General features: G+C 48.8%; 4 protein-coding genes across 4 annotated transcripts; all 4 read right to left on the bottom strand.

Moving 5' to 3' along the window:
* Positions 1-248: 248 nt before the first annotated feature.
* Positions 249-1,950, bottom strand: BO85DRAFT_505318 (uncharacterized protein; the record flags this gene model as incomplete). The annotated part of the gene is made up of 2 exons (XM_025664331.1): positions 249-335; positions 382-1,950. 2 exons carry the CDS (start codon positions 1,948-1,950, stop codon positions 249-251), a joined length of 1,656 nt encoding a protein of 551 aa, XP_025511061.1.
* Positions 1,951-4,768: 2,818 nt separating this feature from the next.
* BO85DRAFT_505306 (PQ-loop repeat-containing protein) lies at positions 4,769-6,100 on the bottom strand (the record flags this gene model as incomplete). Its single annotated transcript, XM_025664330.1, has 4 exons — positions 4,769-5,343; positions 5,389-5,648; positions 5,738-5,995; positions 6,069-6,100. The coding sequence occupies 4 exons, from the start codon at positions 6,098-6,100 to the stop codon at positions 4,892-4,894; spliced, it is 1,002 nt and encodes a 333-aa protein (XP_025511060.1). The 3' UTR covers positions 4,769-4,891.
* A 614-nt stretch (positions 6,101-6,714) lies between these two features.
* BO85DRAFT_481454 (uncharacterized protein) lies at positions 6,715-8,032 on the bottom strand (the record flags this gene model as incomplete). Its single annotated transcript, XM_025663061.1, has 4 exons — positions 6,715-7,255; positions 7,359-7,486; positions 7,944-7,966; positions 8,017-8,032. 4 exons carry the CDS (start codon positions 8,030-8,032, stop codon positions 6,715-6,717), a joined length of 708 nt encoding a protein of 235 aa, XP_025511059.1.
* Positions 8,016-9,532, bottom strand: BO85DRAFT_472250 (uncharacterized protein; the record flags this gene model as incomplete). The annotated part of the gene is made up of 5 exons (XM_025662542.1): positions 8,016-8,639; positions 8,719-9,029; positions 9,104-9,218; positions 9,286-9,325; positions 9,523-9,532. 5 exons carry the CDS (start codon positions 9,530-9,532, stop codon positions 8,078-8,080), a joined length of 1,038 nt encoding a protein of 345 aa, XP_025511058.1. The 3' UTR covers positions 8,016-8,077.
* Positions 9,533-9,792: the final 260 nt, after the last annotated feature.

The following is a 9,792-nucleotide window of genomic DNA, read 5'->3' as shown; positions in this document are numbered from 1 at the left end:
TAGATCTAGGTTCACAAGGGGTTGAGATACAACCTCAAGCCATTCCATTTGCCCGCTCCTTTCTGCGTACCTTGTGGCTTCCACCATGGCCTGATTCAGAAGAATTGACCTTAGTGAAGTACCACCAATAGGTGTCCCCTCATTGCTCCCTGGCGAGAATGGTAATAGATCATGGTTCCTTGAGCCACGTTGAATTGTACAGTCACTTTGACCGCATCTCGTACCCGCTTCGGTATATCCGTGGGACATCACGTCCGCCAGCCATCCAGGCACACAAGGGCATTGGCATAGTATTCTGGCTTGGAGTGCTGGAAACAGTCGAAGGCCGAAGGTGTCTATAAGATGAACGAAATGTGGCCTACAATCCCTGGGCAACATTACCGCCAAGCGTGCCGCTCCAACAGATACCATGAAGAGCTGAGACCGAGAATTTGCGAAGTCACATGTGGAACAAATACGGGGATGACATGCCCAATCCTTGTCACCGAGATCTCCGAAATCACTCACTACCCTCATGCCGCACATACCAAGCAGTTTTGTGACAATGGTGCACACGTTGTCCCCAGACATTATGGGCGAGTAAACTGGTGCGACCTGCTGGATGAGACACCGGTGTGGTGATGATAATCTAGTGCTTGTCTCGAGCAAGTTGTCTACTCGCCGCTCGAAGCCGTGATGCCTCAGACCAAAGTAGAAATATGACTGCGGGGACCAGGCCAAACGGAGAATGTAATCCTTTCGTATAGCCTTAGCATTGGCTGGAGAGAAGGCGTCGCGTGTTGTGGCCATCGCACAGGCTCTGCATAGCCAATTCATAGCATTATGCTCTCCAATCGATGCTTCCACATCATGATCAACACTCCAGCCCCGCCACATTGCACCGATGTACGTACAAACGACTTCGGCATAGTCGTCCATGGCCAACTCAAAGGGGACAGGCCAATTGCCGTAGGTTCCGTACGAAATAGATGCCACCATCAATTTGCGGACCCAAGCATGGCTCGTACAAAGTATGCCGGTATGTGTCAAGTATGCATTGCTGGAATCCTTTGTGGTGTGATCGAGCTTCGCCAGCCAACGCGTGAGTTCCGTCCCTATCTTATTCCGCGCTCGCCAAGGACAGTTATAGGTTGGATGCTTTGCAAACAAAGTCTCAAAGCTTTTGTTAAGTGTGATTACAGAACTTACAAGTTTAGGTGTATCACCGTCTCCGCGGTTTGCCGTCGCCCAGTCCTCGAACCAACAAAAATTGTCTCTGTAAGACGTGAATGCCAGCTTTGGTATCATATCTGCATGAGCACACAACGGAAAGTTGAGTGTCATTATTTGATGGTTACCAAGAATGGGTCCACTAGCTGATTGAACAATATCGTCCTTGACATCATCCTTCCCGTAGCGTGGAGGACACGGTGCAAGGTCATATTCCTCAGCAATAAGGCTGCTTTGTCTTGCTGTTGCATACACTTCGGACAACGCACTGCAAGCCATGAGGCAGCGGTGGATGAGTAGATCATCCGTTTCCGCTCCGAAGGCGGATGCTGACACCAGCTTGCTGACGATTAGTGTTGCATAATCAGCAAATAAACCCAGCCGCAGCAAGTACTCTGTCGATACATCGATCATTGATGTCAAATCAGATAACACGGACTGAACATGGATCTGAAAACCTGCTTCAGTACAGTGGAGGCAGGGCCTATAAACTAGAGCGTCATGGAAAGCCGTGGTTTCTTGATCCATTATCAGGTCGTCAATTGAATCACAAATCAGCAAAGCAACTCGCAGTGCCACTGTCAATGCCTGGTGAACGCCACTGAGCGTTGCTGGAAATGCCGTAACATGATGGTCGTTTAGCACAGCCCGAATTGATGCGATGTCAGCTGCTGATTCTAACTGTTCGACCCGAATGGGGCTGTAAATGTTTTTGAGATCAAGCAAGGCGGTAGCTGTCATTTCTTCTTTGCAGCTGTTTGCCATATTTGACTGAATCTGTGGGTTTGAGAAACGTATTTCTGATTGCGACAGGTGTTTAAATGTAGATTGCGTTTTGGGCACGTGTCTGGGTCTCGCTCAAGAATTCAAATGCCACCAATAATTACTAGTAGCTGAGAAAGTTGGAGCCAGATGAATTGACATATATGTGGGATTGTACAGCATTTAAATTCTGGTTAAGCCTCCCATGTGATTGTGACTGCACTTGTGATGGAAGCAAGGTAAAGGATGGGATCATAGACAGGAGAATTGTTCTTGCTTGAACAAGGAAGATCCTTGCCTGAATGTGATAGGCCAAGCTAGCTAAGACAACAAATCATTATACTTTTCTTTTATCTATTGCCTCTTAGAAGTCCGAGTCATACTGTGACGTGTTGCCTAGTGATTTGAGGAGCACAAGTTGTGGGGAGGGTCAAGTAACGAAAGGGATGCCAAATGTGCTATTTACCAAATCTACTATATTTTGGATGTAGTGCTGTCACTTGTCATTGGCAGGGCTTATGGGTAATTCCTGTTTCCGGTGTGTATCAACCACTGCATGAATGTACGTCACTCCTGATTGGGAACTACTCGTGCTACCCCATCTTCGTGCTACCCTAACTAAGACGGAAACAAGAAGAGAAATCGAGCAGTCAGGCAGCGGCGATAGATGTTGCAGTTATTCTGACAGTAAGAACAGCCGGTAAGGATGCTACTAGTTGTGGAGACAATAGCAATTCTATTTCTAAGCGAGAGCAAGAGGTAGGTGGGGGTATCTGATCAGGTGGTATGATTAACTCATAGGCGAGAAATTCTGGTCACTTTCCTGTTGTTTCACTGAATCGGTTGCTATCTTGTACACGTTGCAGTGAATCCGGCATAGCCTCTATCTTGGTTATATTGCATTCACACTGCTGACTTTCCATTGATTTAACGTTGGATCCAATATTGTATGTCAAGACGAAGTTTCAAAGATATATGGATTTGATCTATTTAGATCTCAAGAAGATAGTTGGTTGGTTGGAAGGGGTGGTAAGAGGCCACGCAGGAAGAAGAGGCGAAGGATGGCTGCAGTGAATGCCTCAACATTGTATGACAGGACGTGCAGGGATGGAAGCAAGCTCTACTATCAAATTCGATCGCATGGCTTTTTGGTGTGATATCACATACCCTCCAGCTCTGCGCTTTCCGGGAACTTCTATGTTCTCCCTAGTTTCTCTTTTGCTTTGCAACCATCCTTTCTTGCGTAATGCCCAGATGACGTCCTCTTTCGACGTGGCCCGTGTCAACTTGATTCTTCGCGCATGTCTACGCTACGCACTACCGCTATCATGCTGCACACCAGTGCCGATAATCTCACTCTGACATGTAGGGTATTTGTTCTCATGCACCTACCCATAGACAGGTCGGTAGAGAGAACAGGGCCATAAGTTCTTCAGTCGGTCTCATTATGATAGAATGCCATATATGCTGTTAACCCTATTCATTGTGAGAGCTTTTTTAGCAGAATGTGAGATACCGTCTACCAATATTCCAAAGATATAGACAGCACGTATCTACGGAACCCACTGAAGTCGCTCAGTACTACTGACAAACTGTGTATGCTGGTTTACTACTTAATACTGATTGGCACAGATCGTAATATACTAGATTCAGTGTCAAGTGACCTAGCCATGTTCCGCTTAAGGCAGGGAGACAGAACAGGAAAATAGTCTCTTGAACCACAAGGGTATTGATGACCATCTCTCCATCTCTTGAATTGCAAATCGTAGTGCCTCGACTAAGAGGCTTAGTTGTCTAAAGAACGGAGCGTGGAACAAGAGCCACGGGGCATAGGTCAAAGAAGGATATAAACGATCTCAAGTCTAAGATGTGAGGGTAACACATATTTTCAGACCCTATGTGGCCTTCCTTTCATCCAAGGACGTGTTGCCACCGTGACGTGCTTTCTGGTATCCCGACTTCGTCCGCTTATAGTTATGCTTCTTCATGACTGATCTCTGTGACTCCTGTCACTTCGCGCGCCTCGCTTCACTAGTTAGCCTGGAGAGGGTACTGATATGCGTGGGCTTCGTCATGTACCTGCTTCCTTGCTTCGGTTATCTTCTCGTACGCCCTCCGTCTATCCGCCCTTGCTTCCTATGAAGGGCTTACTGCTCTAAGTTGAAGAAAGAGCATGCCTTCTGGGTCACCTACATCACTTTTGGGGGTGCGACTCTAGTATTGATCCTAATTGAGCGGCCCGCTTTCTACACTGCATGTGATGCATCAAGGGTGGCAACTCGTCGGATTCTCGGAGGTCTCGAAAGATTGCAGCAAGGCAAGTTCATGATTCTGCAACTGACGGGGCTTATTTTCTTCTCAAAATATGTCAATTCTTGTCAGTATATTCTCGAGCCAGATAAGCACTAGACCCATTTAGGTCTCACAGAAATTATTCTATGTCTTCGCTGCTTACGATCACTTTTGGAACCCTTTATGTTCTTACCATTAAGCAGTCGAATAACAGACGTCAGCCACCTTGGAAACCTGGCCTGAGCAGGCTTCTGATGATTGGCCATGGGAAACAATCCACAAATGGGTTCAGCGATATGACCCTCCATTTTGGGCTCAATTCATTCATTATAATACCAAGCATTGGTCCTCACAGTAGCCTTACCAATTTACATTAGTGTGTACCTTTGAGTCTGCTCACAAAGTGCTCAAAACCTCTTTAGAAAATCTTGATATCAAACTAGCGACATTGGGAGGGACTATTATACAAAAGATAAACTGGAATCTGATTACACTTCCTATGAGATCACTAGCTTCTTTCCCCTTGCCTTTCCTTTCCCCCTCGGCAGTGCAGGTGCTCTCAATATGAGAAAGAACACGTTAACTAGCCAGCTTCCTTGCACGTTCTTTGTATCGATTGCGGGAAAGTTCAATTTTCAGATCCGTATGTGGAACGTTCCTCAGCCGCTACCAACAACAGCCTTCTCTCCGCCTCCTCCTCACCTTCACTTCTCCCCTCGGCTGCTATCGCCTTTCGTAGACCCAAGTACCCCAACACACCCTGCCCGACCGCAAAAATGACCTCATCGACGGTCATATACCCCATGGACATCCACCAATGCAAGAAGACGAACAGCCAGGGCTGGGGCGGAAGAGGATCATCGGGCGGCGGCGGCGGATCGTACGCTCGCTCTTGCTGCCCAGGGGGCAAGCGGAAAATCCACAAGATGGCCGAGAGCGCGAAGATAGAAGCCTGGAAAAGGCGGGAGCGGGAAAGGAGGCGGTTGAGATCTGTGGGTTTGGTCGGTGATGGGGGATGAGACGGAGGAATCATTATGGCCTGTTCGCGGGGCCCCTGCTGATGCTGCCTGCTTGGTTGTCCTTGTTGTCGCGGTCATCTTTGGCGCTGTGCTTGCTTATAGAAACCCAGAACAGGGAGAATCACCGTCGTGATGGGCAAGAGAAAGAAGCAGTGGATGCCGTGGAGGAAAGGGACTACGTCCCGCTCCGGCAGCGGGCAATCGTGCGGATTGCTCGGTGGACAGAAGACGTCCGTGGTGAGGTCTAATACGAGCGGGATCAGAGTGAACAACAGGAAGAAGGAATAGAGAGCAAGGATCAGGAGGATTCGCAGACGATGACGATGGGGTCGGGTGGGAGGGGAGTAGTAGAGACACAGCAAGAAGCTGGGGTTGTGGCATTTATAGACAGACAGTCAGCTGGGCTGTAGGCATCACAGCGAGATATGGTGGTGGGGCGGGTGGTTTGGACTTACAGGACGTTGGACAATACCCAGTCCCCTAACACTTGAGCGAGATTGGCCCAGTCCAAGGGGTAGACAGAGAACGGCGACGAGGGCAATTTGGAGATATCCCAAAGACAGGCGGTGTCAAGGGATTGAAAAAAGACATGCTCGGTGATGCAGAGCAGATTGAAAAGCAGGTAGGCAGTGGAGATCCCCCGGCTGTCTTTCGTCTGCCACACATGCTTGATCTGGGGGATAAAGGAGGCCCAGGTTAGGGCAAGGATGATCCTGATTAATCCTCGGTCAGCAAAAAGAGCACACCAAAACAACGGGAAGACGTTTTGGCTAAATAAAGTCATACAAACTGAAAGGCAAAACGAGAGTCCGCCCCATTGGATTGAAATTTTTGGAAACTAGGATCCTCAAAATGTGCGAAGTGCTGTCGGATGCTGTGGGCGCCCGAGGATGAAGAGAAGGTTAGCAAGATAGGCTCCCCGTCCCATAGTTATATAAACAGCGCAAGACACATGCCACTATTTTAGCGGCCCCTTAGCGTCTTGGAATTGAGGACGAGGAGAAAAATGTCTTAGGGATAGGACACCTGCATGTTACAAACAAGTCAGAAAGATACAGAGCACGTGATTATCACAGAGTGACCGGTTTAGAAGAATTGAGCAACAAGACCTTGAAGGAATAAAGTACTATCTTTCTAGCTACCTCAAAAGCTGTTATTGGGCTCTTATACCAGCTCGAAGACTACAAAGTCAATCTTGGTAGACGCCTACCGCCTGAGCATGGGATGTAACGTAATGTAAATCATAGTACCATATGTTACAATACAATGCCAATCCATAATCACAATATGATACATAGGGTTCGGTGAGGGCTGTATGCCAGATGAATTGAGACCTTAATTGTCTTGCATCAAGTCCGAAAATGGCATCGCGATACAGCGTCATACCTGCACTTCGGGGATGGCATGTTTCAATCTGTCGGGTCGGCTTCAATCATCCAATATCCTGAGTTGTGTAGTTCCCATCAGCGACTTCGCTACTGGCGCGGGACGCCATCTGCTCGAGCGCTCCATCAGTATCATTGACGGCCGCCGCGGCCACTTGACACCAGTACACGTCGACGGGGTCTGGATTGGCCCCCATCGTTGTGTTGCAAGTACGACCGTCAGGCAGCGTCAGGGTCGTCTGTCCCTGCAGGCTGCTGATATAGTCGCTTTCGTCGTCCGAAGAAAAGGCCTGCTGGATGGCGCCTTCCTCAGTTATGTCTGACCAGCCGCTCAGGAAGAAGAAGGTGCTGGGGTTTGTGGCATCTGGCTCTTTCACCCCGGCTTCACACCAACGGTGGCCCTCAAAGCGGGCATCTACGTCCGCGTAGGCGATGTCCATGGATCCGCGGCGATTGTTGGCATCCGGGATCGCATTCTGGATGATTTTATCGATGTCTTCAACGAGTTCGTTTACCTCCTGCCGCACGCTCGTCGTCAGTGCGGTGTAGGGATCGGCGGTGTCCACCCCCGAGTACCTGATATTGAGACTGTTGCAGTACGTGGTCTGGGCGTTAAAGAGCTTGGGATATCCGGCAGCGTAGAGATAGACCTGCTTAACGAAGAGAAATCTGGTTAGCGGGCGGGGCTTACATGAAGCGCAATGCAATCCACAAGCTTATCTGATTGCTATCTGCCTGTCCTAGTATATCGCGATAGATGTTCGATAGTTGGGCCTGTAAGCCCTTGTCGCGCGTGTCCGTCATGAGATCCCGAGCGGCCTGCATGAAATGCGCACAGAAGTAGTTATCCGAGGGAGTAATTGACCAGGGCTGCCGTCGCAGGATACAACGCATGAGAATATCTACAAAAGTGATATAATTACCGCCCACCGTCACTGTCACCACTCTGGTCTTATCAGTATTCATCCAGCACTTAAGCTTGTCATGCAGTTTAGAGAAATTGTCCCGTTAGTACTCAAGTAATACTCTCTATCGGCATGGAAATTACCAGTATAGAACTTCTTGCAGCGAGTGGAAAATCTAAATCCATGGCTTCCAAGGCTCAGAGAATGGTTCTTTCATAATAGCTTGCCAAGATTATATAGCAAGATCATTTTGAACAGAGTGAGCCATGCTCAGCCATCTTAAGCTAGAATAGATATATAGAAATGAGCTCTTCTGTATACAATATTAGTGCTGTAGACTTCTGATATGTTAGTATATTATAGACGCATACATATTTCTCTCCCAAAGCTTGATCTGGAAGAATCGAGTAATTGGATGCATTGCTAAAAGTTCAGATGACTCACGAGTTGCCTGAGACATGTCGCCTGTAGCGTGTTTGAAAATCATCTCCTCCATCGGCTCGTACTATATGATCTCCAAATTTACGGGTGCCGCCGCAGGAATAAAAGCGTTGGGCTGTTCGCCCGGCTCCCGTACGGTCCAGCTTCCCGTGGCTGGAATTGTGACTGTCGTCTCCAAATGGTCCTCCCGACTTCCCCAAACCCACCAGTCGAGCCGGAGGCCCTTAAAGAGGCACCGGATCCCTTCCCCGGCCCGTGCCTCCCCGCCATCGTTGCTCTCCATGTCCGTGAGCAAGGGAAGTTGCAAGACCTCGGACCACGTTTCTCCTGGACGCAGACTGGCAAAGCCTTTATCACGGCCCGGGGAGACTTGCATATCAGGGTCATCGACGAATGCCCATGCTCCACCGCAGACGAACCCTCTCAGACTGACCCACCGGTCCCGCCAAACCCAGAGCCCGACGGTCAACCCTGCCGTGTTGAAAGTAAACGGCCTACCACCGCTACCACTTGTTGGCACGTACGTCACATGAAGGGTCGCAAGCACGAGGTCATCCTGTAAAGCCACCTGGTCCTGGGGGCAACATTCGACTTTTGCAATCAGAGTAGGACGGCATTCTTGTGCTCTAACCATATGGGTGCATAGGGAGCTTAGCATGTGTTCTGGGGTAGTACAAGCAGCAGAGGAGCAAGGAAGATTCTCACCCGGAGATCAAAGTCGGCATGATCGGCGTGTTCTCATTGTCCTTGACTGTGAAGGATAAGAAGGGCCCTCCTGGCAAGACGACTTTAGAATTTTCTACTTTATCGGTCCAATTCCATGAGCCATATTGTTGACCGGGCCAGAGGAGTACATATCGCTCGCCTGTCTGTAGGTATGGGATTAGACGGTCGGGGATAACATCGTAATATTGCTGCACATTGCCGGGCTTATGGATATTGTAAGGGGAGAAGTGCCAATGTTCTAGTTGGGGGAGTATAGTATACTCGGGGAGTTTGACTTGGTGCAGCTCGCCCTGCGCGGTACAATGAAGGAGAATAAACCCGTTTGAGGTAGCAAAGCCATGGGTCTGCGGTACCATGCAAAGACACAGTGATCGTTAACCTCATCCACCCGCTGTAGGGTCACATGAAACAGGTAAGGAGATGTGCGTGACAGTCTTCCTGGACCTTGAAGAGCGAGTGAAAAGGCAGGCGCGTCAGACCTATTGCAAGTCGCCACTAGATTAAATTATTGGATCATAACTCCGTTTAGTGGCGAGATCAGCTCACCGACGGTCCTTTTCTGTATATTGCAGAAAGGGTGTCAATGCTCTTCCATTTCAGGAGGGAGGAGGTGGTGGGCAGTCCGCTGTCGATTTTTTACAGTCGAAATGGGGAGCTGAAGCGGGTTCAAATATCATTACACCGGAGAGATTTTGACGACAGGCCGAATGGGTAATAGAAAGCAGGGTTTAGTTATATCAAAAGTGTGTATTGACAAGAGAGTGGGGGTGAGGCTAACTTCACCTGGCACCATCTCCGGAGTCTTGAAGCGGGAAGTTCCGCTGACACATTGCCCCTTACGATGCGGCTAACTTAATCTACTTGAACCTGGAGCCTGTGCATCGAATGTTGGCGCCCGGATGAAGCACGACTCCGTATGCCTCCGCTGTATTGGTATTAATGTGAATGGTATGGTACAGTATAGCCGATACCATGCAATTTAAAACTTTACAGCTAATGTAGTATTTGTGGCAACCTAACAAACATCCCGAGGTTCTTACAAGTCCCGATTGG

This window comes from Aspergillus piperis (assembly GCF_003184755.1).
Source record: "Aspergillus piperis CBS 112811 unplaced genomic scaffold BO85scaffold_26, whole genome shotgun sequence".
Taxonomy (NCBI): Eukaryota; Fungi; Ascomycota; class Eurotiomycetes; order Eurotiales; family Aspergillaceae; genus Aspergillus; species Aspergillus piperis.
Note: the sequence above shows the minus strand (reverse complement) of the source record. Positions and strands in the feature narration are given on the sequence as shown.